The sequence below is a fragment of the Vipera berus genome (assembly GCF_964194415.1).
Source record: "Vipera berus genome assembly, chromosome: 1".
In the NCBI taxonomy this organism is placed as follows: domain Eukaryota; kingdom Metazoa; phylum Chordata; class Lepidosauria; order Squamata; family Viperidae; genus Vipera; species Vipera berus.
The window spans coordinates 357,213,048-357,233,560 of record NC_138202.1 but is presented as its reverse complement, the minus strand read 5'-3'; the positions used below and the strand labels follow the sequence as shown (position 1 = coordinate 357,233,560).

General features: G+C 48.0%; 1 protein-coding gene across 2 annotated transcripts in view; it reads left to right on the top strand.

Annotated features, from left to right (window-relative positions):
* Positions 1-18,303, top strand: part of GDPD1 (glycerophosphodiester phosphodiesterase domain containing 1) — a 49,277-nt gene extending 30,974 nt beyond the window's left edge. Inside the window, exons 5-10 of one of the 2 annotated variants that reach the window (XM_081346711.1) lie at positions 3,928-4,046; positions 7,434-7,523; positions 9,637-9,770; positions 10,458-10,517; positions 12,266-12,317; positions 16,396-18,303. In XM_081346711.1, the coding sequence (XP_081202837.1) occupies positions 3,928-4,046; positions 7,434-7,523; positions 9,637-9,770; positions 10,458-10,517; positions 12,266-12,317; positions 16,396-16,518 (578 nt within the window). In that variant the 3' untranslated portion in view covers positions 16,519-18,303. Of the gene's footprint in view, positions 1-3,927; positions 4,047-7,433; positions 7,524-9,636; positions 9,771-10,457; positions 10,518-12,265; positions 12,318-16,306 lie in introns of both variants that reach the window. The other variant, XM_081346710.1, reaches the window with a different exon arrangement.
* Positions 18,304-20,513: the final 2,210 nt, after the last annotated feature.

The following is a 20,513-nucleotide window of genomic DNA, read 5'->3' as shown; positions in this document are numbered from 1 at the left end:
GAAATGTCGATGAAGATTCTCACTCATCACTCGTTTTTCAAACCAATGACCAAAATTACCATATTTTCCGGCGTATAAGACGACTTTTTAACCCTTGAAAATCTTCTCAAAAGTTGGGGGGTCGTCTTATATGCCGGGTCGTCTTATACGCCGGAAAAAAAACAAATCAGTCGAGCGTCCCTGTTCTTGCAGAGCCGGGCCGCCCCGCGCAACTGAGCTAACTCTGGCGCGGCTCCGGGACACGGCTGGGCGGGAGCGTCGGGCAGCTCTCCCCACGCAAAGGCGGCGCTGCCCGTTGGCTCTTGGCCCGAGGGGAGGGCCTCGCGCCCGCCGGACTCACCTGTCACCAGCACCACTCTCCCCCCCGCGGGGATGCGCTTCCGCCGGGCGGTGCTGTCGGAGACGAGATCGGAGCTGCGCGCCGGACTAAGAGGCCGTTTCGTGAGGTGAGAGGGCGGCGGGAGGGGGGGAGGAGGAGGAGGAGTCCCCAGACGTGGCAGCTCTTCCCGCCGCCCGTGGAGCGAGGTCGGTGTCCTCATCAGCCGCCTTTGCCTTGGCCAGAGGGATGCAGGATGGGCACTTTAAGAGGCAGGCAGGCGCGGCGTCCCAGGCGGGGCGTGGGCGCGGCAGTCGCTCTCCCGGTTTGGCAAGTTTCCCGGCGGGTGACCAAAGAGCAGCCTCTGCCGGCGCTTACTCCAATGCGCTGCAACTAGGAGTGAGAGCCGCCGAGGACGGGAGAAGCAGAGCCAGCAGGCAGCAGGCAGCCGCTGTGAGCGCAGCGCTGAGGGGCAGCGGCAAAACGGCCAGCAGCCCCACGCGCAGCAGCAGCCGCCGGCTCAGCAACAGGTCTGAGCGCAGGAGCCGCACCGCCAGGCTGCCCAGGAAAAGCAGCCACAAACCCGAAGGTAACAGGTGGCCGCGCAGTGGCCGCGCAGATCGCACTGTGGCCGTGCAGTGGCCGCACTGTGGCCGCGCACAGTGGCCGCGCAGATCGCTCTGCCAACGTGCCGGTGCTCGCTCGTGTGTCTACGCACGCCCTTGCTGTTGCAGTCGGTTCTTCTTGGGATGCGCATCCTTCGAGGGCGGCTTGCAATCAGCGCACCGTCGAGCCCATCCTATTTCTCCCCCACCCCCATTTTGAAACGAGGCTGCAAAAATAGGCAGCAGGGTGCACACGCGCACGCCCTCTCTTCCCCCTTTCTAAACTCCTCGTCCAAGCGCCTCTTAAGTTGCCGGGCGTGCCCTGGCTTCTTTTTGCGTGGGAAAAGGCCACGGCGCTATATCTTTGCAAGCACGCGTCTTCAGCCGCGCCAACACGAATTTGCGCCCAAGAAAAGCAGCCACACCGAGAGGCTGCACGCCCAGTCCAGCTCCATGAGGGGCAGGGCGGGAAGCCGGCCGGGAAGAGGGACCGGGAGCCCGGGCCGAGCACGCCTCGGCCAACAGTGAGAGGGAAGTGCACGAGTTCTAAAAAAGAGGCTGCGGGCGGAGCTGCCCCGCCCTGCGCCCAATGGGAGAAGTTCAAGGCTTGGGGGGGGGAAGCAGAAAGGGCGCCGGCCGTGGCGGGGTGGCGGCTGCCCTCCGGCGCTGCCTGCCGCCTGGGAAACGCTGCGCCTCGGGGGCTGGCAGAAGCGCGGGAGCAGCGGGAGGGCAGGCGGGGCCAGTCGGGCCTTCGCCTCCTCTGCGACGGGCAGGGCATGTAAGTATTTTCCGGCGTATAAGACAAAACCTTCAAAATCTTCTTAAAAGTAGGGGGTCGTCTTATACGCCGGGTCGTCTTATACGCCGGAAAATACGGTAGTCCAGCTCCAAGGATTCAACCTTCAGACAACCTTCAGGTACCATGGAATACTGCATCCAGTTTTGGTCACCACAATGTAAAAAAAGATGTCGAGACTCTAGAAAGGGTACAGAGAAGAGCAACAAAGATGATTAGGGGGCTGGAGGCTAAAACATATAGGGAACGGTTGCTGGAATTGGGTATGTGTAGTTTAATGAAGAGAAGGGTGAGGGGTGACATGATAGCAGTGTTCCAATATCTCAGGGGCTGCCCCAAAGAAGAGGGAGTCAAGCTATTCTCCAAAGTGCCTGTAGGCAGGACAAGAAGCAACGGATGGAAACTAGTCAAGGAGAGAAGCAACCTAGAACTAAGGAGAAACTTCCTGACAGTTAGAACAATTAACCAGTGGAACAACCTGCCTCCAGAGGTGGTGAATGCTCCAACACTGGAAGATTTTAAGAAGAGACTGGACAGCCATTTGCCTGAAATGGTATAAGGTTTCCTGCCTGAGCAGGGGGTTGGACTAGATGACCTCCAAAGTCCCTTCCAACTTTATTATTATTATTATTATTATTATTATTATTATTATTGTTGGACTAGATGACCTCCAAAGTCCCTTCCAACTTTATTATTATTATTATTATTATTATTATTATTATTATTATTATTATTATTAATAATAATAATAATAATAATAATAATCCTCTCTGCTGGTTTCTGACAAGCAAAAGTTAACAGGGGAAGCCAGGTTCCCCTTAACGATCCCACAATTCATTTAGCAACTGCAGTGATCTGCTTGACAGCTGTGGCCAGAAAGGTCGCAAAATGGAGGCGCAAGTCTTTTTAACAACTGCCTCGTGTAGCAACAGGAATTTGGTGCTCGATTGTGGTCACAAGGGCTATACCTGCATTTTGACTCCATTTTAATCTTTCTCAAGTTAATCCTATTTACATTTGTCTGTGGTAGTCCTGTTGTTGTTAGCTGCGAAGTCGTGTCCGACCCATCGCGACCCTATGGACAACGTTCCTCCTGTCCTCTACCATCTTCTGGAGTCCATTTAAGCTCACGCCTACTGCTTCAGTGGTAGTCCTACGTTTCCTCTAAAATGGTGTTTTCCCAATCTTGGCAATTAGACAGTGTGTGGACCTCAACTCCCAGAATTCCCCAGCCGGCAGGCCCTGAAGCATTGGTAGCCAGGGAATTCTGGGAATTGAAGTCCACCCATCTTAAAAGCATTTTTGGCTGGGGAATTCTGGGACTTTGAAGTCCACCCATCTTCAAAAGTTGCCAACGTTGAGAACCCCTGCTCTAAAAAAAAAAAATCCAGGATCATTCGTATGCTAGGATTCCTCCATTTTCCTCTTTTTTAACTGGTAGGGTTTACGTATCAGCTCAGCCTTGCGTGAATCCAACCGTGGCAGATTCATTGAATAGCTGCCATGATGGATGTTTTAACTTTCCAGCAATACAGCGAGAATGTTCTGGATGTGAGAATGTCGCAGGGTCTTTCTCCTGGAAGACATTGAGATGGGACCAGCTCTTGGAGACAGACCTAAACGAGAAGTGTTTGCACCGTCATCTGTCTTTTGAGAGTGCCAACCAGCCCAGGGCAGCTGCCCATAGCAATAGCATTTAGACTTATATACCGCTTTACAGTGCTTTACAATCCTCTCTAAGCAGTTTACAGGATCAGTGTATGGCCCCCAAACCATCTAGGTCCTCATTTTACCAACCACGGAAGGCTGAGTCGACCTTGAGCCAGGCAGAAGTGAACTCCTCAAGGTGGGCAGAGTTTGCCTGCAATACTGCATTTTAACACTGTGCCACCATGACAAGGAAGGAAGGAAGGAAGGAAGGAAGGAAGGAAGGAAGGAAGGAAGGAAGGAAGGAAGGAGAAAAGGGAGGGAGGGAGGGGAAGGAAGGAAGGAAGCAATAGCACTTAGACTTATATACCGCTTCACGGTGCTTTACAGCCCTCTCTAAGCGGTTTACAGAGTCAGAATGTTTGCCCCCAACAATCTGGCTCCTCATTTTATCGACCTTGGAAGGACGGAAGGCTATGTCAACCTTGAGCCGGTGAGCTTTGAACTGTCAATAAGTTCCCCATATCCTCAGCAGCCACCACATTCTGCTTGTGTTACCTCAGAATGCCCGTGTGAAGGTGAAGACAAACGCATCCCTCTCCTTCAAGAGGTGTTTGAGGCCTTTCCCCACACGCCAATCAACATCGACATCAAAGTGAACAATGACCAGCTGATTAAAAAGGCAAGTCTCATTCCTCCTTCCGGTTCTCCTCGCTTGTCGTTGGGCCAATGATGGCTTAAGGGAGGACAACAAGTGGCCAGGTTCCTCAAGGGTGGTCAGGCAGGAGAAGTGGGGAAGGCATTATCCTCATGGCTGTAGTCTAAACGGGTGTTTCCCAAGCTTAAGATAAGTGGACTTCAACTCCCAGAATTCCCCAGGCAGAATGCTTGAGGAACAATTAACCAGTGGAACAGCTTGCCTCCAGAAATTGTGGGCGCTCCATCATTGGAGATTTTTAAGAAGAGGCTAGACCAGGGGTCAGCAACCTGAAACAGTGAAAGAGCCACTCGGAACCGGTTCCCTCACAAAAGGAAAAACTGGGAGCCGCAAAAAATGTGTGCACATGCACGTACATGCGCGCATGCACAGAACAGGGTTTGAAGAGTGGAGCCAAGGCGAGATATGCACCTACCCTGCATATTTGAATTGATTGGTTGAACTTTTTTAGTCCCACTTTTTTTTTTGGGACTGCACATGGCAGAGGACTGGGAGCCGCAGGAGACGGCTGAAAGAGCCGCATGAGGCTCCGGAGCCGCGGGTTGCAGACCTGTGAGCTAGACAGTCACTTGTCGGAGATGGGTTCTCCTGCTTGAGTGGGGGGGAGGAGGGACTAGAAGACCTCCAAGGTCCCTTCCACCTCTATTCTAAGATGAGTGGACTTCAACTCCCAGAAATCCTCAGCCAGCAGGCTTTAAGGGGGATGGACTTCAATTCCCAGAATTCGCCAGACAGCAGGCTTTAAGGTGGACTTCAACTCCCAGATTTCCTCAGCCAGCCAAGCTGGATGTTGAAGGTCCACACATCTTAAAGTTGAGAAACGTACTGGTCTAAAGGCATCCTTAATAGAAAGAAGTGGACAAAGTTGGGAATATAGGACACAAAGAGACTGGGGGTGGAGTCAAGAGAGGAATCAGCCTAGAATCATTGCGTTCACACATTCTGAGTCTAATGCCTCTTGAAGTCTGTTGACTCTTTAGCACCAATTTGGTGCTGACCATTAGTTGACTGGATTCTTGTGTAAAGGCACGAGCAATAAATCAGATTTGCTGGAACTTAATGTGTGGTCCTGATTCTTCATGCCTGGCAGAATTCAGCACTCAGTTGGGTCTTCAAACCTGGCCGTTTTATGACTTGTGGACTTCAACTCCCAGAATTCCTCAGCCAGCGTGCTTGGCTGAGGAATTCTGGGAGCTGAAGTCCACAAGTCATAAAAGGGCCAAGTTTGTAGACCCCTGGTCTATGGAATACAGTACAGGTAGTCCTTGAGTTATGACGACAATGGGACCCAAAATTTCTGTTGCTAAGCAAGACAGCTGGGAAGTGAGTTTTGCCCCATTTTACGACCTTTTTTGCCACAGTTGTTAAGTGAATCACTGCAGGAACACTGTTGTTAAATGAATCTGTCCACATGACCAAATGAATCTGTCCACATGACCGCAGGACATAGCGACCACCGTAAATATGAACCGGTTGCCAAACATTTGAATTTTGATCCCATGACCATGGGGAATGCTGCAACGGTTGTAAGTGTGAAAAACGGTCATAAGTTACTCTTTTCAGTGCTGTGTTCATTTTCAACCTTCACTGAATCATTGGATGTAAATTGAGTTTGATCTCAGAATGATAATATTTTAATTTTCTACTGCCCTGTGGATTTATTGCTCATCAGTGGAGCAGGGGTCAACACCGTGGTTCCAGACCCAGTGTAATGCAGCCCCTTGTGAAATTATATGTAGTCCTTGACTTACAATGGTCTATTTAGTGACCGTTCAAAGTTACAACGGCACTAAAAAAAACTGACATGACCATTTTCACAGTTAGGACGTTGGCAGCATCCCCATAACCACGCGATCAAAGTTCAAATGCTTGGTAATGGGTTTCATATTTATGACGGTTGGTGTGTCCCAAGGTCACGTGATTCCCCCTTTTGCGACCTTCTGACAAACAAAGTCGAGGGGGAAGAAGCCAGATTCACTTCACAACCGGGGTTACTAACTTATCAACTGTGGTAAACAGACTTGAACGGGGGGTTGGACTAGAAGACCTCCAAGGTCCCTTCCAACTCTGTTACAGATAGTTCTCGAATTGCAACAGTTCGTTTAGTGACCATTCAAAGTTATAGCGGCACTGAAGAAAAGTGACTTAGGACCATTTTTCACACTTAACGACCGTTGTAGCATCCCCATGGTCACATGAACAAAATTCAGATGCTTTGCAACTGATTCATATTTATGATGGTTGCAGCATCCTGGGGGCTTGTGATCCCATTTGGCGACCTTCTGACAAGGAAAGTCAGTGTGGAAGCCGGATTCACTTAACGACCACGTTACTAACTTAACAACTGCAGTGATTCACTTAACAAGTGTGGCAAGAAAGGTTGTTAAAGGGTAAAACTCACATAACATGTCTTGCTTAACGACAGAAATTTTGGGCTCCATTGTGGTCGTAAGTCGAGGACTAGCTGTACTTGATGGTTTTGTGTTTTTTTTTTATTTCAGCCATGCAACCAGTGTGCTCCTTATAACCCATCTCCTGAAAACACTTCTAATTACTATTTTTCATCCTTGAACTTTGGATTGATATGTCCCGAAGGTGCTTTTCCAGGAGGCAACTGGACTTCCTTGTTTTTCCTTGTAGATGTTTCGCTTCTCATCCAAGAAGTTTCTTCAACTCTGACTGGATGGTGGGGAATGGGAGGATTTATACTCCTTGCAGACAGCTGGTCATTTGCATCGTTTTAGAGAGTCCTTGAGGCCACTTGGAGGCTTGTCTTGTGTCCTCAGGGTCACCTGAGTGGTGCAAATGGGTGTGGAGCCTTCTTGAAATCGCTGAAAGGACTGTGTGGTAGACTGGAGATAGATGATGTGTATCCCTCCCCCTCTGTTGACAGATGGCTGTTCAGTTTTGACACAGATGGCCTCTTTGCCCCCTCTTTCAAGCCAGCAGTCCTCTCTGTCCAGAATGGGGACTTTGCTGTCTTCGAAAGTGCGGTCTTTGTCTTTTAAATGCAGATGGACTGCTGAATCTTGTCCTGATGGGTTTGTTCTGCTATATCACAGACAAACCTCCAAGCAGCCTCAACGGCTGTCTAAAAGAAGACGGCAAATGACCAGCTGTCTGCAAGGAGTATAAATCCTTCCATTTCTCCACCATCCAGTCAGAGCTGAAGAAGCTCCTTGGAGGAGAAGCGAAATGTCTTCAAACAAAGAAACACAAAGTCCATGACCTGGGTGACTTCAGAATCTCCATAGACCTCTGGAGATTGATAGTTCAGCAAGTAATGGAGGACCCCACTCAAACTGATAGATCAGATTTTTTTGTTGTTGTTTTAATTTCTATCGATCTTAGGTTTCCGAATTGGTTCGCTCTTATAAACGAGAACATCTGACGGTTTGGGGCAGCGTCAGCCATGAGGTTGTGGAAAAGTGTCAAAAAGAGGTAAATGCAATTATACCCCGGTTGGTTTTACCCTCCCTTTTCTTTTAATGTAGGTCCTGCCTTTGAACAGTTTGCTGAGTGAACTGCCTGTGTACATTTCTGTACATTTGTATAGGTGGTTCCTGTGGAGGCCTCAGATTAAATTTCCATGTCCATGTGTGAAACATTTGTGTGGGTGGTTCGTATCTTCATTAGTTTAATGAAAAGAAGGACTAGGGCAGGGGTAGGCAACCTGGGCTCTTCTATGACTCGTGGACTTCAACTCCCAGAATTCCTGAGCCAGCCAGTCTGAGGGGAAAGGGACAGGTTTCCATGCTGAGCCATGGTGGCTCAGGAATTCTGGGAGTTGGTCCACGAGTCATAAAAGGGCAAAGGGTTGCCTACCCCTGGCCTAGACCTAGGCCGCTTTATGACTTGTGGGCTTCAACTCCCAGAATTCCTGAGCCAGCCATGCTGAGAAGAAAGGGAGAGGTTTCCAAGCTGAGCCGTGCTGGCTCAGGAATTCTGGGAGTTGAAGCCCACAAGTCATAAAGAGGCCTAGGCCTAGGCCAGGGGTAGGCAACTTGGGCTGTTTTATGACTCATGGACTTCAACTCCCAGAATTCCTGAGCCAGCACGTCTCAGCTTGGAAACCTCTCCCTTTCTCCTCAGCATGGCTGGCTCAGGAATTCTGGGAGTTGGTCCACGAGTCATAAAAGGGCAAAGGGTTGCCTACCCCTGGCCTAGACCTAGGCCGCTTTATGACTTGTGGGCTTCAACTCCCAGAATTCCTGAGCCAGCCATGCTGAGGAGAAAGGGAGAGGTTTCCAAGCTGAGCCGTGCTGGCTCAGGAATTCTGGGAGTTGAAGCCCACAAGTCATAAAGAGGCCTAGGCCTAGGCCAGGGGTAGGCAACTTGGGCTGTTTTATGACTCATGGACTTCAACTCCCAGAATTCCTGAGCCAGTCATGCTGAGGGGAAAGGGAGAGGTTTCCAAGCTGAGCCATGCTGGCTCAGGAATTCTGGGAGTTGAAGTCCACGAGTCATAAAAGAGCCAAGGTTGCCTACCCCTGGACTAGTGGGTGACATGATAGTCTTCCAATATCCCAGGGGCTGCCCCAAAGAAGAGGGAGTCAAGCTATTCTCCAATGCACCTGAAGGCAGGACAAGAAGCAACGGGTGGAAACTAACCAAGGAGAGAAGCAACCTAGAACTGAGGAGAAATTTCCTAATTCAGTGGGTGGATTAGGTACAGGGACGAGAACAGGTTTCCGTTTACTATGGCTTCAGTGGAGTAAACAAAATAGAACAACCTCACACACAACTCGGCCTTGGTTGTTGGAAGAGAAAGAACAAAATGGCCTCTGACCTCAAGCAAACAGGGAGAGAATCAGAACTGGTGGGTTCAAACAGAAAGGAAGGAGTTTTAGGCTGGGCAACAAGAAGAGCATCCCGATTGTTCAAGCCATTAGCCAGCAGAACAGCCCACCACATGAACTGCTATTCTCCAAAGCACCTGAGGGCAGGACAAGAAGCAACGGATGGAAACCAATCAAAGAGAGAACCAGGAGAAATCTTCTGACAGTTTTAGAACAATTAACCAGTGGAACAACCTGCCTCCGGAAGTTGTGGGTGCTCCATCACTGGAGGTTTTTAAGAAGAGATTGGACAATCATTTATTTGAAATGGTATAGGGCAGGGGTCTTCAAACTTGGCCCTTTTATGACTTGTGGACTTCAACTCCCAGAATTCCTCAGCCAGCGTGCCTGGCTGAGGAATTCTGGCAGTTGAAGTCCACAAGTCATAAAAGGCCGAGTTGGAAGACCAGCTTGTGGACTTCAACTCCCAGAATTCCTCAGCCAGCATGTCTGGCTGAGGAATTCTGGAAGTTGAAATCCAGAAGTCATAAAAGGGTCAGGTTTGAAAAGCCCCCCCCACCCCGGTATAGGATTTCCTTCCTGAGCAGGGGGCTGGACTAGAAGATCTCCAAGGTCCCTTCCAACTCTCTTATACTGTTATTCTCAGATGAATTTTTGAGCGACACTCCCTAAAATGAAAGGTCTGTGCAATAACACGGTGGAAGCCTGTCATGAATTAAACTTCTTGCCATGTACCTGGGTTTTTCTCCCTTCAGAACAGTCACATCCCCATCCTTTTCTGCTTGCGCCGTGTTCTTCTTCTCCTTGGTCTCTTCTACACCGGCCTTCTTCCTTTCTTTCCCATCACGGAGGACTTTTTGGAGATCCCCATGCCTTCCATCATCCTCAAGTAAGTGGCTGTTCAGCTTTGGCAATGAGCGAGTCTTGTATCATGGATGTACAGGTAGTCCTCGGCTTACAATGGTTCACTTAGCGACCGTTCAAACTTTCCACAGCACTGAAAAGAGTGACGGATGACCGTTTTTCACACTTGGGACCGTCCACGGCATCCCCCACGGTCGCGTGATCAACATTTAAGACCCTTGGCGGATCCATAATTACGACGGTTGCAGCGTCCCGGATTACGTGACCCGCACTTGCGACCTTCCGACAAGCAAAGTCAATGGGGGAAGCCGGATTCACTTAGCAGCCGTGTTCCTAATTTAACAACTGGTGTGATTCCCTTAACAACTCTGGCAAGAAAGATCTTTAAATGGGGGCAAAATTCACTGAATAAGTGTCTCACTTAACAACATCAATTTTGGGCTCAATTGTGGTCGTAAGTGGAGGACTATCTGTATCGATTATTTTATTGGTCCAAAATCACCCGAACGTTTTTCTAGAATCAAGGTAAATGCACGCCACTTGCCAAGCCCCAGAATGTTGATCACATGGGGATGTTTGCAACAGCCGTAAGTCTGAAAAACGGTCTTAAGTCACTTTTTTCCCCCAGTGCTGTTGTAACTTTGAACAGTCACTAAATGAATGGTTGTAAGTGAAGGACTTGTAAGCGCCACTTCTGTTACTTTAATTTCAGACAGAAAGAATCGGAGAAGATTACGAGGAGCCAGCGATTCACCATATGGCTTATTGACGTGTAAGTTTCCCTTCTTCCTTCAGCTCTCTTTCATTCTGTCTTTCTTCACTCCCTTCTCCAACATTTCCTCCCATCCCCGATAAGCCTTCTTCCCCCCCCCGCCTGCCATTGTCTTTCTGGGTAATCGTTGTCTCTTTTCTAAGCCACGGGCCCTGTGCTAGAGGCTTCCCAGATTCATTGGTTACTTTTGTGGGTTGGCCAAACCCACAACGAGGCTGCCTGTTGCATCTCTGCACGATTCCAGGACTCCTCCTAAGTTAGCTCGCTCTGGGCAGAAAATAAATCCTTCTGCCTGCCTGTATTTGTTTTTATTTTTATTTAGTTGTATCCTGCCTTCATTATTTCTGCAAAGACCTCAGGCCGGAGAACGTATCCAACAGACTTTTTCCCTACCCTATTTTCCCCACAATAACAACCGTGTGGGGTGGGGTGGGCTGAGAGAAAGAGACTGTCCCAGAGTCACCCAGCTGGCTTTCATGCCTAAGGCAGGACTAGAACTCACCGTCTCCTGGGGATTGGCCCAAAGTCACCCAGCCAGCTTTCATGCCTAAGGCAGGACTAGAACTCACCGTCTCCTGGGGATTGGCCCAAAGTCACCCAGCCAGCTTTCATGCTGTAGTGTGACTAGAACACACAGCCTCCTGGTGATTGGCCCAAAGTCACCCAGCTGGCTTTCATGCTATGGTGTGACTACAACTCACTGTCTCCTGGTGATTGGCCCAAAGTCACCCAGCCGGCTTTCATGCCTGAGGCAGGACTAGAACTCACAGTCTCCTGGTGATGGGCCCAAAGTCACCCAGCCGGCTTTCATGCCTGAGGCAGGACTAGAACTCACAGTCTCCTGGTGATGGGCCCAAAGTCACCCAGCCAGCTTTCATGCTAAAGTGTGACTAGAACTCACTGTCTCCTGCTTTCTATCCTGGTGCCTTAGCCACTAGGCCAGGGGTAGGCAACCTCGGCTCTTTTATGACTCATGGACTTCAACTCCCAGAATTCCTGAGTAAGCATAGCTGACTCAGGAATTCTGGGAGTTGAAGTCCATGAGTCATAAAAGAGCCGAGGTTGCCTACCCCTGCACTAGGCCAAACTGGTTGTAAACTGCCAACATTTCCAAACTGCCCATATTTGCAAGCTGTTGCACTCTTCCCTCTTAGCTGCAGTCATATCAGGGTTTGGCTCAACCTGTGACACACCCAGAGACTCTGTTCCCGCTCACAACACACACACACACACACACGTTTATGACGAAAGATAGGCCAAGGGAAACCGAGTTTCTTCGAGGTCTGTTAACAACTGATCGATGGACAAGACTTTCTCTGCCTGAAACCTCGTAACGTCTGACTCAATAAAATTCATCTTAGATTTTTTTAAAAAGTCTGCTCTTCATCATCCTGCGTTAATCTGTGTCCACTGTGCTGCTGACAACAGTTATTTCAACGGGCAGAAGCACCTCTGGGGGGGGGTCCCAAAAGTCAAAATGGCTGCTGCAGTTTTGCTGCCAGCAAAATGGAGCCGGGTCTTGCTCACAGCCGCCATCTTGATTCTTTTCATGACCCACCCATGGGGTGGCCCAATGCATCGTCTTAACTTTTATAAGCTATTAAAGTGCTATTTTGAGGGGGAAAGTGCTATTTTGAGGAAGAAGTAGGCTTGCAGGGTTGTTGTTTTTTATCGGTCTGTATTTTGGAGGGAAAGGACAGTTGGACATTGAACATGGAATGACAGTGTTCCCTTTGCCATGTTTGCAGATTATTAATGAGGAAAACCTTATTTGACCACCTCACTGCTCGGGGAATTCAGGTATAGTATTTTTGTGGGGTTTTTATTGTTTTGCTTTTTACAAAAATATTTGTCAATATCTCAAAGCTTGCGGGGCAAGTCCGTGACTTAACAACCAGAATTGGGACCGGAATTTCCATCACTAAGCTGTTGTCGGTTGTGAAGGGCGTCATCGCGCCCACTTTGAGGGTCTTTTTTTCACCGTGGTTGTTAAGCAAATCACTAAAGTTGTCAAGCAAATCATGGCGATCGCACTGCCTCAGGTGCTGCGGCTGTAGTAAATGCACGTGTCTGGATTTTGATCATGTTTCCCGGGGGGGGGGGTTGATGGTCGTAAGTATGAGGACCAGTCATAAGTCATTTTTTCCAACTTCAAATGGCCACTAAGTGAATAGTTGTGAGTCGAGGACTACCTGTAATGATTTTTGTCTGTCGAGCATAAAAGAGCACCCCCTCTCCCGTGCCCTTTTTGGCAGGCGCTGAAGGAGAAGTGGCGGCTTTTTAGCCGGCACTGAAAACTAAATAGAAAAGAATATTTGTAGTTCAGGATTGAACGGTGGATTTCCCAAATTGGAGGGATAGTTCTTTGTGGAGTCCTTGGTGCTCTGCGACCTTGGTTGTGTTTTCTTGCAGATGTTTCATTACCCAGCTAGGTAACACCATCCGTGCTAGAAGGGAGAGGGGTTTTCCTCGTGATGTTATGTAGCACTGCTCGTGTTACCCAGTTGGTAACGTCTGCCAGAAAACCACCAAGCTCGGAGAGCACCAAGGATCCCACTAAAATTGAATTCTGAAGGAATACATCAATCCAGGAATTTCCTCTCCCATCGAGAGTTTAAGAAGGTAGAGCCAATCTCTGTTTAAAGACTTCCAGGGATAGAGAACTCACAGAATAGAGTAGAGTAGGAGTAGAGTAGAATAGAGTAGAATAGAGTAGAATAGAATAGAATAGAATAGAATAGAATAGAATAGAATAGAATAGAATAGAATAGAATAGAATAGAATAGAATAGAATAGAATAGAATAGAATAGAATAGAATAGAATATTGAGAATAAAACAGAAAAAAATATTGAGAATAGAATAGAATACAATCTTTAGAGAATAGAATAGAATCTTTATTGAGAATAGAATAGAATCTATTGAGAATAGAATAGAATAGAATAGAATCTTTATTGAGAATAGAATAGAATAGAATAGAATAGAATAGAATAGAATAGAATAGAATAGAATCTTTATTTAGAATAGAATAAGGGAGAAAATAGAATAGAATAGAAGCAGGAAAAAGAAGAATACTTGGACTTCAGTAAGGCATTTGATAAAGTAGATCACAACCTACTACTTGATAAGATAGAAAAATGCAGGGTAGACAGCATCACCACCAGATGGATTCGTAGCTGGCTGACAGGCCGTACTCAGCGTGTGGTCCTCAATGGAACCGCATCTCCATGGAAGGAAGTGTGTAGTGGGGTGCCCCAGGCCTCTGTTCTGGGCCCAGTGCTCTTCAACATCTTCATCAACGATTTGGACGAGGGGATAGATGGGGAACTCATCAAATTTGCAGACGACACCAAGCTGGCAGGAATAGCCAATACTCCAGAAGATAGGCTTAAAATACAGGAGGATCTGGACAGACTCGAACACTGGGCGCTATCTAACAAAATGAAATTCAATGGTGAAAAAAGTAAGGTTCTACATTTAGGCAGGAAAAATCAAATGCACAGGTATAGTATAGGTGGTACCTTGCTCAATAGTAGTAACTGTGAGAGGGATCTCGGAGTCCTAGTAGACAATCACTTCAATATGAGCCAGCAGTGTGCTGCAGCTGCCAAAAAAGCCAACACAGTGCTAGGCTGCATTAACAGAGGGAGAGAATCAAGATCACGTGAAGTGTTAATACCACTTTACAATGCCTTGGTAAGGCCACACCTGGAATACTGCATCCAGTTTTGGTCACCACGATGTAAAAAAGATGTCGAGACTCTAGAAAGGGTACAGAGAAGAGCAACCAAGATGATTAGGGGGCTGGAGGCTAAAACATATAGGGAACAGTTGCTGGAATTGTGTATGTGTAGTTTAACGAAAAGAAGAGTGAGGGGTGACATGATAGCAGTGTTCCAATATCTCAGGGGCTGCCACAAAGAAGAGGGAGTCAAGCTGTTCTCCAAAGCATCTGAAAGCAGGACAAGAATCAACAGATGGAAACTACTCAAGGAGAGAAGCAACCTGGAACTAAGGAGAAACTTCCTGACAGTTAGAACAATTAACCATTGGAACAACCTGCCTCCAGAAGCTGTGAATGCTCCAACACTGGAAGTTTTTAAGAAGAGACTGGACAGCCATTTGCCTGAAATGGTATAGGGTTTCCTGCCTGAGCAGGGGGTTGGACTAGATGACCTCCAAAGTCCCTTCCAACTTATTATTATTAGAATAGAATAGAATAGGAATAGGATGGAATATAGAATAGAATGGAATATAGAATAGAATAGAATAGAATAGAATAGAATAGAATAGAATAGAATAGAATAGAATAGAATAGAATAGAATAGAATAGAGCTGGAAGGGACCCTGGAGGTCTTCTAGTCCAGCCCCCTGCTTAAGCAGGAGAATCTATACCATCTCAGACAAGTGACTGTCTAGTCTCTTATTAAAAACCTCCAGTGATGGAGCGCCCATGATTTCTGGAGGCAAGCTGTTCCACTGGTTAATTGTCCTCACTGCTGTTAGGAAGTTTCTACTTAATTCCAGGTTAGTTAAGTAACCCGGAGGTGAATCTGACCTCCCCCCCCCAATGACTTTGCTCGTCATGAGGTTGGGGAAAGTGATCACGTGACACCCCCCCTTGCAACCGTCATAAATATGAGTCAGCTGCCTTTCTTTTTTTGCCGTGTACAAAAAAAAGGTTCAATCAATCAATCATTTCAACTTCTTGCGGAAAAAAAAAGTTGGAATTGATTGATTGAACTTTTTAGTCCCACCCAGTCTGCCGTTACAACCGCAGCCACACCCACGCAATGTGCCACACCCACCCAATGGACCACACCCACCTGGCACACGACGATACATAAGTGGGTTTTGGGTTGCAGTTTGGGCACTCGGTCTCTAAAGGTTTCGCCATCAGTGCCCTAGGCCAGCCCTAGACTATTCCAGCCAAGTAGCTGTCCAGGCTCTTCATAAAAAACTCCCGTGATGGAGCACCCACAACTTCTAGCCCAGAGGTCCCCAACCTTTTGGGCGCCACCAGGGACCGGTTCCGTGGAGAGAGGTTTTTCCACAGTCCAGAGGGCATGTGGTTTTGTGTGCTGCCTGCATCCCACGGATGGGGCTTTGCTTATTTGTGCGGACCGGTTGCTGTCATGCTGCGGCCCGGTAGCGGTCCACAGACTGGGGGGTTGGGGACCCTGATCTACAGGCAGGTTGTTCCACTGATTAATTGCTCTCACCGTTAGGAAGTTCTAGGTTGTTTCTCTGCTTGAATATTTTCCATCAGTTTCTCTCCTCTCCTCTCTTTTCTCTCCTCTCCTGTTTTCTCTTCTCCTCTTCTCTTCCCTTCCCCTCCCCTCCCCTCTCGTCCCTTCCCCGTCCTCTCCTCTCCTGCCCTGCCTCTCTCCTCCCCTCCCCTTGCTTTGGAGAACAGGTTGACCCCCTCCTCTTTGTGGCAAACCCTTTAATTTTGGAGGACTGCTCTCCTGTCACCCCCTAGTCTAGACAATGTCAAGCTCGCGACGTCGCGCAACATATCTGAGCTGGCAATGAGGTGGGCATGGCTTACCAATGACGCATCCGGACCTTCGGGCCGGCAGTTTGACACCCCTGCCCTAGTCCTTCTCCATGGCCGTAGGGCTGCTGCAGTGGTCATAACTCTGAGAAACGATCATAAGTCACTTTTTCGGGGCCGCTGTGACCTTGAATGGTCCCCTAAATTCAAGGACTTGCCTGTACCAGTAAAATGAAATGAATAAGTGGGCAGCGGCCGATGAACACGAACTGAAGCCGTTGCTCCCACTCGCAGTGGTTTCACCCAGGATCGCAGTGCAGATTGAAAATCGGGGTCGGCAATTTCTGCGAAAACGTAAGACCACTCCCCGCTTTTTCCTTCAGGTCTACATCTGGGTGCTCAACGAAGACCACGAATACAAGCGGGCCTTCGACCTGGGGGCCACCGGGGTGATGACCGACTACCCTACCAAGCTGAAGGCCTTCCTCCACACCTACCCGGCTTGAAGGCCAAGCAAAGCTGCTCTGGCTTCTTTGGAGGAGGAGAAGAAGATCGGAAGAGACCAAACCGAATCCCACGGAGGTCCACCCTTCGATTTGAGTTTTTCGGCCAACATCCGCCCACCGCCACACCATACAACCCAACCCAGCCTGGTTTCGGTTACCTCATTCTTAAGTCATGGCACTGTAGAGATTGTCCAGAGGCGTGGTTGACCTGTCTCTCCTCTTTTGTAAATAGCTTGGTTAGTAGTCATCTCCTCCCACTGGATCCCTTTGCGCGGCCACGTGAAAAGCTCGGGACCGCGATCTCTCGGGGGGTTGTCCACCAAGCTGGGTCCACCAGAGTCTTTCCAACAAGGCCCTTGGTGCAGAAAGGCGTGTTGTTCGCCACCTCCATGAGTTGAAAAGGGATGGCTGGTAAGTTGACAGCCCCTGAGACAAATGCCCCCTCTAAATAAGGGGGTCCCGTGGCCAGCAAAGTCCTCGCTGGATATCAGAGTGGCTTCCTGTTGAGAACAACTACTGCTTTGTTGTTTTTTTGTTGTTGAATTAGTAGCTGTGGCTAGCGAGTTAGGGCAGGATCTGCCAAGTGCTAATGTATTAGACCAGGTGTGTCCAAGCTTGGCAACTTTAAGACTTCTGGACTTCAATTCCCAGAATTCCCCAGCCAGCATTGCTGGCTGGGGGATTCTGGGAGTAGTCCAAAAGCCTGGGGATTCTGGGAGTTGAAGTCCAGAAGCCTGGGGATTCTGGGAGTTGAAGTCTTAAGGTTGCCAAGACTGGACAGCTTTGCACTTAGAGACTTTCTCCATCTGTGTGTAATCTCAAATCTAGAATGGCGTCTCTCAACCGTGGCCGCTTGCAAGATGGGCGGACTTCAGTTCCCAGAATTCCGGGATGCTGACTGAGGGATTCTGGGAATTGAAGTCCACCCATCTTCAAGCAGCCAATACGTAGCAATAGTTTTGCAATTAGTTGCATCTGTTTGACCAGCGAGTAAGGGATAATTGTTTGGCTGATTTATTATACAAGGCCATAGCTGCCCCATAACCCCTATACGTCAGTCAAGTGTTTTAAAACAAATTCCATCCTCATGAGCCAGGATGGAAAAGAAGCTTAATAGTGGGAAAATTTGGGTATTGGTGCAAGAGATAAAAAGGTATTAAGAGCTGCACCTGTTTTTTGTGTCCTTCCTTTGTCGACAAATTAGAATATATATAGTTGGCCAATTAGCTTTCAAGTTGGCCTGCCTTTTAATGTGAATAGGTCTTGGCAAGGTTGAAATTCCAAGATCAAACCTTTTCAGCAAGTTTGTTGTTTTTTTTAAAATTAGAATTGTTTGTCGTGAGTCTAGAAATACATCTGCTCTTTGTATTACCGCAGGATACAGTTGCTTAAATAAGAATGCCGTCCTAGAAAACTTTGGCACCAGTGTTGAAAATATCTGCTTTGCCAAACGTCCTCTAGTTATTTGATCTCTCTCATTTGGTCACCGGCTGTCAGCTGGAGAAAATGGAATTTAGTTGTTGTTGTGTTTTTTTTAAAACCAGTGGCATTTTTTTAAAAAAAAGATAGGCAGATTTGGGGGGGAGCAGAGCCCTCCAGTACAGGATGAACGTGCCCTTAAAACCTGGGAAGGTAAAAAAAAAAGGTGGGTTTTTTTTTAGAAACTGGAATGTAGATTTTTGTACTCTGCTTCTCTGTAGCAATTCCTAAGCTTGGCTTAATCTGTACTGCGACCTGTGTAGCAGTTTTGGGATTAGAGCATTAAAAAAGAACAAACAAACCTCTTTTCACCATAGATGTGCCGGAATCTAATTGCTTTTCTTCAAATGCACTGCTCAAAAACATTCTCCCAAGGTCAAAAATTCTTGATTTCTGCTGCAAGTGAGCCTGAAATTTTGGTAGTAAGTCGTCGTGATCATTAAGCGAGACACCATGTGACCTGATTAAACTTATGATTGGTTTACAAAAGGCATAAAGCAAGTCACCACGCTTTATGCATGGTGCTAAGCACATCATGGGGCTGTTAAGCAAACCACGTGGGGTGGGGTTTGGGGTTGTTGTTGTTGTTTTGCCAGAAACTGACCAAAAAAAGTCATAAATTTTGACTACAGGACACTGCAAACATAAATGGGAGCCAGTTGCCAAGTACCCAAGAGCCGTGGTGGCACAGGGGTTAGGATGCAATATTGCAGGCAAATTCTGCCAACTGCCAGGAGTTCGATTCTCACCGGCTCAAGATTGACTCATCCTTCCGTCCTTCCGAGGTCGGTAAAAGGAGGAGCCAGGTTTTTGGGGGCAAATATGCTGACTCTGTAAACCGCTTTGAGAGGGCTGTAAAGCACTGTGAAGCGGTATATAAGTGCTATTCCTTCCTTCCTTCCTTCCTTCCTTCCTTCCTTCCTTCCTTCCTTCCTTCCTTCCTTCCTTCCTTCCTTCCTTCCTTCCTTCCCATAGTGGCGCAGTGGTTAAAATGCAGTATTGCAGGCTAACTTTGCCCACTGCCAGGAGTTTGATTCTCACCAGCTCAAGGTTGATTCAGCCTTCTGTCCTTCCGAGGTCGGTAAATTGAGGACCCAGATTGTTGGGGGCAAAATGCTGACTGTAAACCGCTTAGAGAGGGCTGCAAAGCAGTGGGAAGTGGTATATAAGTGCTATTCCTTCCTTCCCTCCCTCCTATAGTGGCGCAGTGGCTAAAATGCAGTATTGCAGGCTAACTTTGCCCACTGCCAGCAGTTCGATTCTCACCAGCTCAAGATCGACTCAGCCTTCCATCCATTGCTTCTTGTCCTGCCTTCAGATCCTTTGGAAAAACAGGTTGATCTCTTCTTCTCTGGGACAGCCCCTTAGATATTGGTAAAACGAGGACCCAGATTGTTGGGAGCAAATAGGCTGACTCTGTAAACCACTCGAGATGGCTGTAAAGCTCTGTGAAGCGGTACATAAGTTTTAAGTGCTCTTGCTGCCCAAAATGCAACCATGTGACCGGCAGTCCTAGCTTCGAGGACAGATTTTGGGGGGCAGGGTGTTGTAACTCTGAATGGACCTTATGTGGCCAGTCATTAAGCGAGGACTACCTGGAGCCCAATTGCACCTCCTTGGGTCCAGCTTCTGGAGGATAAGGGTCACCTCAGCACAGAAAGAAAATTACCTATTCTCCATGTTTTGATTGCCTGATGGAACTGTAACACTACTTTGAAATTCCTTTTTGATTTTTATGTTGCTCTTTAAAACTCTGCACTCACTGATCATGAACTTTAAACACCCCTTAGAATCTTAACTCTAGGCTGTCCTCGACTTAGGGCCACAAGGGAGCCCAAACTTTCTATTGCTAAACAAGACAGCCGTTAAGTGAGCTTTGTCCCATTTTACGACCTTTCTTGCCACAGTTGTTAAGCGAATCGCTGCAGTTGTTAAGCGAGTCACGGTCATTAGGTGAATCTGGCCTCCCCATTGACTTTGCTTGTCAGAAGGTCATCAAAGGGGATCACGTGCCTCCAGAACACTGGGACCGTCATAATAACGAGTCGGTTGCCAAGCGTCTGAATTTTGATCACGTGACCAGGGGGATGCTGCAACCGTCGTGTGAAAAAGGGTCCCTAAGTCATTGTTTTCAGTGCCATTGTGACTTCGAACGGTCACTAAACCAACTGTTGTAAGTCAAGGACTACCTGTGTGAGATCTTCAAAGGGGAAAATAAAATCCTGCTTCCCAAGATAATGCTTCGTTCTCTACAGGTAAGGTAAGGGTAAAGGTTCCCCCGCACATGCGTGCTAGTCGTTTTCGACTCTAGGGGCCGGTGCTCATCTCCGTTTCAAAGCTGAAGAGTCGGCGCTTGTCCGAGGACGTCTCCGTGGTCATGTGGCCGGCATGACTAGACGCCAAAGGCGCACGGAACGCTGTTACCTTCCCACCGCAGTGGTCCCTATTTTTCTACTTGCATTTTTACGTGCTTTCGAACTGCTAGGTTGGCAGAAGCTGGGATGAGTAACAGGCGC